This window comes from Chamaea fasciata, unplaced genomic scaffold (genome assembly GCF_029207755.1).
Source record: "Chamaea fasciata isolate MVZ Bird 193981 ecotype frontalis unplaced genomic scaffold, bChaFas1.0.hap1 SCAF_6, whole genome shotgun sequence".
NCBI lineage: Eukaryota > Metazoa > Chordata > Aves > Passeriformes > Sylviidae > Chamaea > Chamaea fasciata.
Window position 1 is genome coordinate 5016411 of NW_027094091.1, and position 14394 is coordinate 5030804.

At 36.6% G+C, this 14394-nt stretch overlaps 1 protein-coding gene across 1 annotated transcript in view; it reads left to right on the plus strand.

Annotated features, from left to right (window-relative positions):
- Positions 1–13499, plus strand: part of POLN (DNA polymerase nu) — an 87398-nt gene extending 73899 nt beyond the window's left edge. The window contains exons 22-24 of the mRNA XM_066184921.1: positions 1768–1835; positions 10507–10568; positions 13431–13499. Coding sequence (XP_066041018.1) covers positions 1768–1835; positions 10507–10568; positions 13431–13499 — 199 coding nt within the window. The remainder of the gene's footprint in view (positions 1–1767; positions 1836–10506; positions 10569–13430) is intronic.
- Positions 13500–14394: the final 895 nt, after the last annotated feature.

Genomic DNA, 14394 nt, shown 5'->3' on the forward strand with positions numbered 1-14394 from the left:
TAATTAAATCTTCTGTAATATCTTTCATTTGAAAATAGAAGTGTACTAGAAATACTCATTTCTTAGATCTCAGAAATATTATTCCCATTTTCTAACTGAAGGCATTGGTTAGGAGAGCAGCAGAGCTAGATAGAGAGCCAGCAATGCCGACTGTATTTAACAGACAGAACATGGTCCTGAACTTCAAATTAATCACTAGATGTGTAAGATGGGGCAGATGTAACTCTGCAGCTCCGTGCAGGTCCTGAGTTAACTGGCAATGCAAGTGAGCTCATGGGCTGTGCTGTTCAGGATGATGTGAATGAGAAACAGGGTCCTTTAGCCATGATGGAGAGCTAAGGTAAAGGAGCTGGGCTGCTTTCAGTAGGGGAACTGGAGCATGTAGAGTTATATCAAGTCTATTTTGCTGTCTAGAGAGAAAAATTCAGTTAATTTATATTGCTTCCACAGGTTTTCAGACACATAAGGTAGCACTTAATTCTGGTCCAACCCTGCTCCTCCTGTTTTACTTTTAGCATTGAGGTGAGGTGATCAGTTGTTACAATGCTGAGAGGTTTTGAAAATCCTATTCTTTCATTCCTAAATCCTGATAAATTTATGACGATTTTATGTATGTTGTAAGTTCTTCTAAGAAAGGACTTTTCCTCACCAGATATTCAGAATATATGGTGCTCTAATCCTGACTGAAGGCATGAGACAGTACTCTGGAACAAACCAAAACCAGTCTATCGTGTTGTTTTTGCACTGGTTTAATAGACTATTTTCTTACTCCATTGGTTGACTGTTTATTCATCTTTAATATTCACTGTTCTGATTTATAGCTTTTGCATGTCATTTCAATGGTTATGAGGACACTCTTGCTTTAATTAATTTACTTGAATTAGAAATTACAACTTTTCATGTAACTGTATTCTCTTGCTATAGATGATCCTGGTCTTTTCATCTATTTCTTTTTTGTGTCCTGTGTCCTAATTTCCTATTAGAAATATGTTAATCTTTTTCACTCTGCTTCTGACTGTGTTGTAAGTGACTAATAATTTAAGATCTATTATTAGAGCTCACCACACTGTTAGTCAATGTCACATTGTAATTTAAGGCTGCGTGAAACTATCTTAAGAAGCTGTGAAAAGTTGTAAGTCATAACCATATTGATGTTTCAGCCATTTGTAAAGGATTATTTACTTGAATAACTGCTATTATTAAGAAAAGGTATTAAGAAAATCTACAGGTGACATTTAATTTAAATCATGGAAACACAGAATGGTTTGGGTTGGAAGAGACCATAAAGACCACCTTGTTCAACCCCCTGCCATGGGCAGGGACCCTTTCCACTAGACCTGTTGCTCCAAGACCCGTCCAGCCTGGCTTTGAACACTGCCAAGGATGGGGCATCCACAACTTCTCCAGTGCCTCACCACCCTCATGCAGGAGAATTTCTTCTTTATCTCCAGTTCAAACAACCAAGCTATATTAACAAAACATAGTCTGTCTCCATAATTTCTCCCATTTTTCTGCAAATTGTGTTGGTTTTAAGTAAAACCTTGTCATGTCATCAAATCCCTGAATGGCATTTATAAGATGGCAAGCACAATTTGGGTTTCCAACCATGGCCTTTGTGTTTCCAGAATATAGGGAGGGGCAGTTCTTAAATCCATTAATGATTTTTAAATTTTCATTAGGTGTTTATTTTCACCTTAACTTGACCATTAATGGAAGGCATCGTTCAAAATTTTTTGCGTATGTTATCTGATGTCTGAAATTTTTCAGGTTAATTGCCCAGATCCATGATGAACTGTTGTTTGAAGTAGAAGATTCTCAGATCCAGGAATTCTCAGGTAAGTACAATCTCTCTTGCTCTTTTCCTTCCACCCATTTTTACTCTCTATATCCTGTGATTTCTCAGAGAATAAAGAACTAATGAAGCGGGAAGAAGTACATTGATTCTCACAATTAAGAAAATGTATACTAAGCAGATTTTTCTGAATGCTTTCCACCACTGGCTCTCATTTAGATAAAACGTGATATACTCATTTGGAATTCATTACCATGGTTATTTGTATTTAGGTTTTTTATCAAGATTTCCTCATCCAGTGTGTGAGTCCTGTAAAAGTAAATAATATTTCCTCCAAAGTTTTAGAAGGAAACAAACCAGTTTGAAGTACTTTAGATTAGGGGCTGTTACATAATGAAGTATTTAATGTTTCATATAAGATTATACCATACTGTAATTTCTAAGTTAGTTTACTGCTTTTTTATGTTAAGAAACCTTTATGATGGCATTCTCAAGATTAAGGTTAGTAAAAGTTCATGCCTATGTTTCTATCCTCTCATCTGGCTTACTCCAAACATTCTTCCCTAAGCCAGAGTTTGTCTCAGCATCTGGTACAAATTTAGCAAGCAGAGAGCACATAGCAGACAGTTGGGTCTCTTCTCCAGTAAGTAGTGGATTTATTCCTGTACACACCAAGTGTTTATTCTCAAACTTTGGTCTAGTTTTGAGCTCACCAATATGTTTGGCTAAACCAATTAGCATAATGTTACAAATATTTTAAATGAATCACTACAAGAAGTATCTTCCATTATAGCACAAGCATTTAATAAAAAATTAATTTCACATTCCCGTGCTGCGTTCATTTGAACAGTGCAATTTGCTATATTAGTCTCATTTCATCATTGATCCCTCTTGTGAGTATTAGTTCAAAATGAGAACTTTAAAACTCTATCTAATCTAAACAAACTACCTGGGAAATATTTCAGCTCAATATTTTCAGGGCATTGTAACAAATTAAGATAATATGTTAACATTTGACCTATATATAGAGGAGTTAAAATCTGATTTTAATTTTTAAAAACCATGATACAATTTATTAGAGATTGCAATATCCGTTCAGAGAAGGCAATGTCTAGAAGTGACAGAGTTTCAGAGTTAGGAAGCGTAGTGTATTGAAAGACATCTGTAGGACAGCATAGAAGGATTTTTATTATCTTATTTTGCTTCAATTTGCATGAAGTATAGAGCTAATATTATACCCAAAAGATAAAAATGATTCATGGTTGATTATACATATAGAAAATCATAGATTCTGCCCTCATTGGGTAAAATTCAGATCTCCATTACTAGTCTGAATTGTAGCAAATTCAGAAAAATCAATACTTTTCAAGTATAACAGAAAAAAACTCTAGCTATCATATGAATAATGGTAATACATTATCCCACTATGGAAACATGATGACAGGAGGCTTTTTTCTGAAAATGCAAGAAGAATGTAATTCTAATAATGAAATTTAGAGTACGCACTGCACAGTAATTAATTTGCTGATCTTCAGGTCTAGCTGCAGGGTGCAGAACAAACGTACCTGTAAACTCCTTATTGTGCTTCAAAGTTATCACCCTATGATTGAAGTTGCTAAGATGACCTTTAGAAAATGGACCTGGGCAGTCTACAGGTCTGAGGTACCTTGAAAATTGTCATTGCACTTATCATAGGCTGCCAAACTTGAATGTTCAAGATGGAGGTTTGTTTCATTCTGCTGATTGAAGATAGAGTTTTCAATTTGTCTCTACTTTGCCATCAGAGTCAGAGGAAAAAAGAAAATTCTGGAACTTTCAGATATACCCCCGTCAGAGCAGAAGAGTAGTAACTTGTCTTATTCTTAACACAAAAGACCAGCCTGAGACATTGATTTCCCTCCTCTTTATTCGTCACTGGGAGAGCCTTACTTGGAGTGCAGGATCTGGTTATGGTTCATCTCCCCAGTAGAAGACAGAAGCAAGTGCAACAAAGAGTGACAAAGATGATGAAGGGACTGGAGCATCTGTTCAATGAAAGCAGGCTGAGAGACCTGGGACTGTTCAGCCTGGAGAACAGAAGGCTCAGGGAATCCTACTAATGTAAATATATCTTGAGGAAGTGGTGGTGCCCAGTGACAGGACCAGAGGCAATGGGCACGAACTGTAACAGAAAAGATTCCCTCCGAAGGTCAAGGAACACTGTTTCTCTCTGACAGAGCACTGGCACAAGTTGCCCTGAGAGGTTGTGGAGTCTCCATTCTTGGAGATATAAAAAAGCCATCTGGACAATGTCCTGGGCAACCAGCTCCAGGTGGCTCCTCTGAGCAGCAGGGCTGGACCAGGTAACCTCCAAAGGTTCCTTTCAACCTCCCTGACTCTGTATTTTCCAAATAGTCCTGCTACTGGTGGAAAAACTAATCCAAGGTGTCCTAAAAGGGTCCAAAGCTGGCGATTCTTCAGTCATTAGTGAGGATTTCATTTGATCTGAATAGGCAGAAAAGGGTGTATCTGCACTGGTATCTCACTTCCAGTCAGAAGTACTGCAGAAGCAGATCTTCCTATTGTCCCAGACCATGGTGTGAACGGTTTCAGTTCACATCACAGAGCAGCCTGAGAACAGTTGACCTAGATTCCTTTCAGATGAAACTAAATAGGAACACTCTTTTCTCCTAGTCTTTTCCAATTATTTCAGGAGCTGAAATACCTAAGTGAGGTAACAGATTCGGTAACTGAGCATTAAACCAAAGAAGTGTCAGTAGGTTGTGTGCTCCTAATTCACTTAAGTGCTTTGAAAGTCCAAAAATGGTTTTCATCTCTTTACCTATAGTTCTTTCACCCTTTTTAAAAATCCCTACTCTTCTTACTTTTATTTGGCAATATTCTTTAGCTGTCAGCTTTGTCTTTACATATCTAATGAGCTTTTGTCCATTCAGAAACTTTAAATTACAGAATCTGCTGACTTGCAGTTTCCAGCCTGGAGTTTAATGATCCAGAGAGAAATCTCAGTTGTACAGTCACAAAGCTCAGTAAAGGGAAAGACGTGGACTTGAAGCTAAAGAGCAGTGTTTGAGGGTTTTAATGGATTACACTTCAGTGCTGTGTTATTCTATTGCATTTAATGTGATCCAAGAAGTACTGGCCTACTATTCAGCATGTTTGCATTCTGATTCCAATCATGTTTCTGATCTACTTTTTCAGGAAAGCAACAACAAATGTACATCTCCTTTTTCTTGTTTGTAGAATGGACATGAAATTTAAAATATTTTTAAGATCTATAAATTAAGAACATAAAGATAGATAGTATTATTTCATTAGATCATAGTGCAAGATATAAGCCTTCTCAGCAGCATTTCCCTGATGAAAGAGTCTCTTTTGAATTCCTTCACAACATTAAAATGTCCTTTTTGCTTCTAAGACTCTCCTGAATGGCGGCTGAAAATTGCCACAAGGAATCATAATACTGGCACTTTCTTTAGTCTTGCTTAGGACTTCACATGCTTCAATAAGAATTTTCAGGACTTTTTACTATACAGAAATCCCATTTTTAGTGCATCTAATAATGCACAGATGATTTGGAATCTTTTGAATCTAATATAAAATGAGGCAAGCAAAGAAGTGTTCTTTTTTTTTCTAGATCTACTTCTGCACAAAGTACTGCATGAGGTGGGTCATCACAAGGTCTTAACTATTTTGGAAGAATACCTTCTTCAAAAAGAATCCATTGCCCACAGTTTTATAGTACACACATATGGCTCACTCTAAATGGACAAGGCAGAACATCATTTATTTATAACAAGGTTTTTACTGCCCAAGCTTTGACATACTTTGAAATACAATGAAGCACATACTACTCTGAATGGTGCAATTTTCATCAAAGATATGGCATGTTATTTCCCTCAATTCTCTGTTTAGGGCAAGAACATGACAGCAAAAGAGCTTTTTAAAATCCTAATTTCCTATTAAAGGGTGCTTGGGAAGTTCAAATCAAAACATTTGGCAGAAATTCGTTTGGCTTGGGCAGAAGACTGTCAGCTTTACCATCAATAATCTGCCTGGTTTCTGGCCAGCTTGCCTGTCTGGCTTCCTCACATCTTGAGCACTCCAGCAGCCCAGAAAACAGAAAGGCAGATAATATTGTGGTAATGCCAAAAACTGGGTTCTTGAATCTGAGAAGCCTCAACATCTCCGGATCCTGAAGTCTGTGTAATCAGGTAGACAGTCTGTCCCCAGGTCAGTGAGTCTGTGTAGAGACTCTGGAAGAGTATTTAGGAATGGCAGAACACAATTTTTCTTTTTGTGGGGACTGTTTCCTCACACTGGTGTTCCATGCTGTGTTTGAAATACAGACCCTTGGATTATGCCGAATGCATCGCAGCTGAAAGGGGGAATACACTTCGTGGTGAAGAAATGCAAAATTATTTATTTTTTTTTACAGTACAGGGATACCTGTAGTTACAACTGTAGAATCTGGCTTCTAATGTGTGTTCCATAAAGAGCTGGTGGGTTTGAAAGGTGAACTTTGCCAGTGGCAATTACTGTGGATTCTTCCATGCCTGTCTGCTTGATTGCATCCATCAGTGATAATTAAATGAAAGATATTTGGTACTTGAAATACCATCTTTTTGTAGAAATAGATGTATTCCAGTCCTTTGTGTTCAATATCACTGTACATTAGAGTAATTTTTAAAGGTTTAAATTTTAAATTTAAAATTTTTTTTAGAACTCATAATTATACAGTATTGATAGAATTAAAGAATGTCTGCATCTGTTCTTATTTTTGGTACATGTACAATGTAGAGTTTGAAGCAATTTTTCTAATATTTTACCAGGCATAAAATATTTCAGCTGAAGTATTTACCTTCAATTTAAGAACACTGAAACAACCAGTCAAAAAAAATTAAACCTTTTTATTTGGTATTAAACCATTTATGTTGGTATTATGATCACTTGCTACCTAAAGAGCAGTATCCTAGACTTTTTTTTAACATCTGCCAATATACATTTTTGGCTCACATACAAGTTACATGAAATTTCACGTTATTCTGCTACAATTTTATGCTTACTGGGTACTGAGGCAGCTGCATAAAAATGTACACATGTTCAAAAGGGGACTGCTGTAACAGAAGAACAAAAGAATGAACTGGTCATCACAAGTTAGTGACATTTTCCGTCCTCTGAGCTGCCGTTTTCTAACTTGAGAAATATAGGTGCGTAAACGAAAGATGCCTCTAGATAGCTTTCAATTTGCAAAAATCTCTGTTCCATAGATCATATGTCTGGCCAGCTTTGACATGTTTCTAGAGTCATAATTTCATAGGTGAGTGAACTTGAAAAATGTCTTCAGTTCGATAGGGACAAATAAGCTTTTGTTCCACAGCAGGCATGCATGTCTTATCTTTGTTCCTATTCACAGCACTTTCAATAAGCATATTTATTCTGGTCAGTATCAAGAAGATCTAATACATGTTAAAACCTATGTTAAAATTTCAGTTCCTCTATAGTCTTTTAACTTTTCTGTCATCATTTTTTTTTTATACATGATATTTTAGCATGTGTGCTTAGCACTTACAATGCATTTCAAGAAGAGTATAATCAACAACTCTCCTAATTGCTGACTATGGGTTTTGAGAGATAACTTGCAAAGATTGGGAGAACAGCATTTTACAGATGCCATTGCAGTATATGGCTGGCTGTAAGGGAACATTTTAAAATTAATAATTTATGTGCCCCAGATATACTAGATTCTTGACTGAACAGAAATAATCATTATCTCCCCAAAGTCTCCAGCCTAAATCTTAGAAAATAAGCAAAAAATTAAGAGTGGTAGAGACAGATCTATTTAAACACTGTGGTTCTGTTTTTTAGTGACTACACTCTAAAACGTATATGAGATAAAGAAGATACAGTTGTGTATGTCTGATTATTTATTCTGAGCCTTGAGAAAAGGGGAAATTTTCCAGGAGGTTTGAGAAAGTAGTGGGAGAATCAGATATTATGTACATGGGACTAAAGGGGACCTCTCCTGTGATTACATACCCCCGTGCCGTGTGGTCTCTCTTATAATTTATCATCTTCATATGAAAAATAATTCCCACTGAGGACTGTTCCAGAATTTTGTCTCTCCAAAATCTAGAACTTTATATTTCCAGCCTAAATGTATTCAGCCACTATACCTATTTATTTTTGTGCGAAGACTGTAATGTAGTTTAAATGCTTCCTTCTTCACTGTTGACAGTCTTAGCAGACCACTAAACAGGAATGGCAGTCCAGCTGCTTTTTCTTGATATTTACAAAGGAGTGGTTTCAAAAGGCTGAAATGCAGGCACAACAACTTCAGATTGCTTGAAATCAATGGCTTTACTAAACTCTGGATAGAGAAGTCAGTGTGACATGAGAAATAGAACAGGTAGTGAACTGACAGGAAGAAAAGGAAAGAAGAAAATGAAGCAAACCCATGGAGAGGTTTTTAATAGTTCTCAAAGTGAATGAGGAACCATTGGGTTTGTTCACTGATGTAGCCACTTTAATCTGTGCATTTTAAAATTAAGAGTATTTAAGAATACAACAGAATTCTGATGCCTTAGAGCGAAAAATGTGTGAACGAACAAAGAAAGCTGTTGCAGTCATTGCTGCCATCATGAATCCCCTTTTGGGGATAACAGCTGAATGGGACAGAACTAGTGAAATTCAGAGGTCTAGAGAAGTTGGGGAAGGCAGGTCCAACTCTGTGCATAGGCAGGCAGCAGCCTTTGTCATATCACTCACATATTTCAGCCTAGGAAGTGATGCTGCTGACTCATGCTCCATCTTTTACTGTCTGTCGTAACTCATTTTGTCAAGAAGACCTATTCCTCTCATTGCCCAAATGCTCTATTGCTGTTTATTTATCTAACAACACAAAACATGTAAAGCTGCACAGATTTGAGTGTGCCCTTCATAATTGTCTGGTGGAACACCAGAGTTGAGTGATTCTGCACAAGAAGTGCAGAATTCAGGTGTTATCCTCCCAAAAGTTTTGTGTAGTCATAGCTTGGAAAAAATGTTTACCCAGGACTGACTGGCAACACACTGAGCCTTCCGAAGACATCCCACCTGGTTGGGATGCCCCAGCATCTGCTGCATTGCTGACCTCCTAGAGCTGACAGCTTGTTAAAATTCAGAGTGGGCTTCTCCAGACAGAGGCAGTTCAACACTCCTCTATTAATAGCCATGTTGACATGGACTGGATTACAAATGAGTAATTATTTAGGCCAGCACTTCTCCTTTCACAATCTGTGGATTGCAATGTTTGTGTCTGTGCTCCAAAAATGTTGCTCTGTCCCACGCTGGACCATGAACTACCTCAAATCTAGTATGAACCAAGTCTACAGGTGTAGCTGTACATAGATGTGTCAACAAATGTCTTGGTTTCCTCAGCTTTGGCACTTGATCTGCTGATATTTTGAGTTACTGCATAATTTGGACTTCGTGGAAAAGCTTATGACAGCTCATTAGCACAGAGATCTGAGTGAGCAAGCACGGTCGGAGCACTGTTCAGGCAGAAGCTGGTTATCCTCATCATCATTATCAGGCCAGCCTCAGTGTCAGTGACATGACACAACATTACAGACTGCTCTTCATTGCTGGCATCATTAGAAAAGGTTTTGGCATCCAGAGCAACAACATCCACAGCTTCTTAAAGTTCTTCTTGCTCCTTTGCTTCTAACCTCAGCTGCCAAACAACTGTGATGTGCAGTGAGGGATAACTTCAAAGGAAGCTGCTCAGTAATCATGTGGGTTTCACTCTAGCAGTTACCAGCTCGTATCACAGACCCTGCTCTTTCTCAGGTCTGTGAGGCACAAGACAACATTCATTATTTAGTAATCCATCCTGTCAGAACAGTGCAGGTTCTGGGGCCACCTGGTATTCCTATTTCACTTTCACTAGCCAAAAATGTCTTCCTTTTAAAAAACTGTTTATCCATTGAATCTCCCTTTGATTTTTATTGGAACAGTATGTGTTGAAGCAGCAATCTTTGTCAAGCAAAACACTAATTAGCAGGACCAGTGATGGCAAATCTGATCCCAAATGATTGATTTGGAATAATTATAGATGCATTTGCACAGTAATAGTGAGCATAGTGTTATGGCATGATGAGTTGTTCAGTTACATGAATTATACTGAAGTTTAATTGCTTAGAGTCCTGATAGCTCCACTGTCCCACAGGGATGATTTTTTTAAAAATTTGGCTCCGATCTTTTTACTTTGAAGAGTAAAATATTTTTAAAAGTTCAGATTCTTGTAGGCTTTTTTCCCAGCTTCTTTTTTAAAGTGAGTTTTATGGCTGCACAAGAAAATTAAAATATGTAAACTGTCATCAAACAGAGAGTTATGAGTAGTGAAGTTGAAAACTGAGCACTCACACATGCTCTATATACCTTTATATGAAATGAAGTAGTGCTGTACTTCTTTATATATGGGATATATAAATTAAAAAATCCTGCAAATTTTCCCCTAAAATTCAATTTTAAAAAAGAAATTAAACTGTTCACAAGAGATAAAATATCACTTTAAAATAATCTGAAAAAGTTGTAAATGGTATTTTTTTAATGCAGAAATGCAGGTATTATATAACAGGATATATAAAAAGTGACTTTGTAACATATTTGTATATATATATATAACAATTCTAACATGGAAAATAAAGCTGTAGGTTTTCAAACTTACCTTGCAGCACTGGTGAAAAGAACAATGGAGTCCCTGCAGCAAACCACAGCCTTGGAAGTGCCACTGAAGGTAGGGACAATTTTGAATTTCCTTTTCTTTCTCAGGCATACTTGGCTTTGTACATCATCATCATCATATTAAGAACCTAGAAACAGCTATGTTGCTTTTCATTTCAATTGTTTCATTTTCATATTTGTGGTAATTGCTTTTTCAAATTACTATAAAAGCTCCTAAGGAAAATAACTGAAAGAATGTATACTCCCTTTTGGAAGGGGAGATTGTCGTAGCTATGCATATGGTAATTTAAAAATCTATTTCATTCATTGCCATGAAACTTCTGTTGGGTTGTGGTGGAGTGAGAAATATGTCCCTTTAATAGGCTTTCTAGATGTGCCAGGCTTTCATTACTGCTGAAAAAATATTGCAAAAGATCTTTCTTCAGTAATTTTCACTTAGAAAATGGGTCTTTTTAACATTTCTGTGTGGATGCCTAACACACAAAGCAGACAAAATCACTGGTCATTGCTAGAGATAGAGGATATCATCTACCAGACCAACATCTGTAAAAAGTGAGTAGATAACTACACAGCTATCTATATATTGGACCGAACTGTAATTACGTTATAAAAGAATTACGTTTTTCTCTCTACAAAACTGGTACCCGTCACTGTAGCCTACTGCCCAGCTTTTGTTGCTTGTTAAAAGACTAAAGCTCCTGGGAATCCCTAAACTTCAGTGAGCAACTGCCCAAGGGTTTCCATTTTCCTGACAAATGGAGTACTTAGTGTTGCCAGGTCACTCACTCAGCAGTAATATCCAACCAGATTCAGGGACAGAAGCAGCTTTATTCTAATTATTTCAGAAATGGTTGCAACATTCAGACTTGTACTAATGGAAACAGTGGAAATAGAAAACTACTTGATAATTTGTCTTGTATTTCTTCCTCCAGATCTTCTATATCTATTACAGCATCACTTTGTGAGGCTTTTTCTGGAGCTCTTGCAGTTACAAGACCCTTTATGGGTCCTTAGGGAGCCCATCCTTCCCACAGTAATTGAGAAAGGATAGTGAAGGGTATCCAAGATCTAAATTACTTTTTCTGCTTCCCATACTGATTCTCCCCGCTACTGTTCACTTAACCCTTGTAAGATTTTACCTTCCTGTTTACTAAATATGGTCCAGTGAGACCTTTTGGCCACACTGGGATTATAAATTTCTTGCACTAATACTCCTGAGCTTTGCAAACTGCAATTCTGTAGGTTGCTTACATTGTACACCTGTGCTTGCCTTTCTTCTTTTGTTACAAATTCCTTCGGGAAGAAAAAAAAAAAAGCTGGAGTGTTTTTCAAGGTATATTACATTATTTTTTTAAATGACTGTATTACATACCTGGCATTCATGCTGCTATAAGGTTCTTAAAAATAATCAAATATGGTATTATTGGTGGCATATAAAGTGAATAGCAACACTATAGTCCTCTATGGATAGTTTTAGGAGACTTTTTGGTGCCTTTTTCAGGGGTAACAGCATGCATACTTTGTCTGAAGCAGTCATGGTCATGAAATAAATATGAGCACTCTACTAGGTTTCTAAGAAAGACAAATGTTTACATGGTTACCGAGAGTGTTCATAGTTACAGGGGTAGAATATCATTTTAGTGTTACATTTTTCAGACTAACCACGAAGTGGCAGAAGGTTTGAATGTCCTGTGGACAAATGGGACATACCTTGTTATTCACATCTGTCTAAGGTGTTTTACTGTCACACACTGACAAATCCATCTCAAAGCATTAAACACATGGATTCAATGTGCCATTCCCATGAGAAAACTAATTCTCCATTAAACACCAACTATGCCTTAATAGGGGAAAAGAAACACATTCTTGAACAATACGTAGTTCTCTGGGGCTTTCAAAGATTAGGACTTTCTGGTTGGCAGTAGAAGTATTTGGAGATACACATTTCATTACCCTTGTTTGGTCTCCTTTTCCTAATCAAATTACTGTAGGAGTCCTGACATACTTTTGCTCATGCAGCATATTAGACTACATCCATCATGAAGGTACTTCACCTTCCTCTGAAGCCTCAAAAAGAGATCAATGACAGAGGCCAGATAGAAAACATAAAGTTTGATCTCAGAGAAGAAATTGAGAGTGATCTTTAAAAAAGTATTTTTTTGTTCATGTTGTTTACCCTTCTATACAGTAGGAAAATGTCTTTTAGGATTAGAGATGTTGAAGATGAAAAGATTTTTGTGAGATGCTCCTGCTCTCCTTCAGCAGACTTACTTCAGCTAAATATGTCTTATGTGCTTGGTTAATATGAATATTATTTTTTAGTATGGAGACAAAATGTCACTAAAGTAGAGCACACATATAGTCTTAATGGGGAGAGATCTCTTTTTCTTCTTTGAGGTAAAGGATGCTTTATCTTTGAAGTAGCTTTTTTTTCCCAAAATATAGTCCATGCTAATGAGGCAGCTTTCATGTCAACAAATCTACTGTGTACAGGAGCATCAGGAACTGCAAAACAAACTGAAATTAAACCAAAGCAACATTAAAAATACCCCAGAATTTGAAAATGGGGGTAAAAACACCTTAATATCTTTACGCATTGCTGACAAAGTTGCTGATGATAAACATCAAAATCATCATTTGTAGCTCTTTTAAAAGCATAAGATGAATTTTGCTTTAGTGTATTCTTTGCAATTCAGTAACATATATTTGCAATTTGAAAACTAAAGATTAGTTGAAATTGTTAAGGTACTTTTATCAGAATTGTAGCAGTAATTGAGTATTAATAGAAATGATGAACATTTCATATTGGATAGGCATATAATCTAGAGCAGTATCAACATCCAAAGGGAAAAGCAAAAATAGTAATCTTGCTGTATGTGATGTGTTTATTTGTTTAATTTTTTTTTCCTGACAGGTTCCCTTGAAAGTGATTCTCACCACTGGGAAATCATGGGGGTGTATGACAGAATTGCAGGAGATGTAAAGCAGTCATTGGGGATGTTATTCAGTACCCAAACACCTCATTGGCCTGTGCTGATTCCTCGCTGAATCACTAGGCAACAGCGCTGCTGGATCTTTCATAAGCACCTAATACTCTGCATGTGAATTTTTTTACTTCATTTTGTCTGTAGCCCTAGGCAACAGCAGTGAGATAAAACTGGTTTTTACCAGTTCATTGTGTTTCCTTTAGCCAAGGTATCCAGCGGGGAGCTGCTTTTGTTCACAGCTAAATTACTACATGTAAGAAATGAAACAAGACAGTATTAACCCTTTGGGAGCATCACAAATATATTTGAGTTACAGGGATGTTTAGACTTTAATGTTAAAGATTTTGTGAAGTGCTTGTGAAAAAATACTTACAAACTGACAGTATTTGTACTGTGTCAGATGCTTAACTGTTGTGTTCAGCTTATTTTGTATTTTGTGAGAAGAATGTAGCTGCTTGGTGTTCATCACATATTAAATGTCCCATTCCTCAGACTTAGAAAAAGAGTTAATGAACTTAATTTTTATCCACAATTTTGGAGCGAAACAGGTAAACAAAACTAGAAGCCTTAAATGTGTTAAAAATAAGGAGATTTTTGTCCATTCAGTTAATTTCAAACTGAGTTTGCACAGTAGCCTTAGCATACTTTAGACAAATTGTTACAGTTTTGCCTAATCTATTATTTTTATTACTTATATAATGATAAATATTGTTTAGATAAATTTTAGGATTCAGTCTTGTCCTTTTTAGGACTCGGGCTTTTGCTTCAATGTTTGGATTTTTTATTAATAATTTGTTTTTCTGTAGAGTTTATTCTTCAAATGAGATTTGTTTCATAACATTACTCTTTTACAAATTCTGTCTCTGTGCTTGTGGAATATGAAATTGTCCT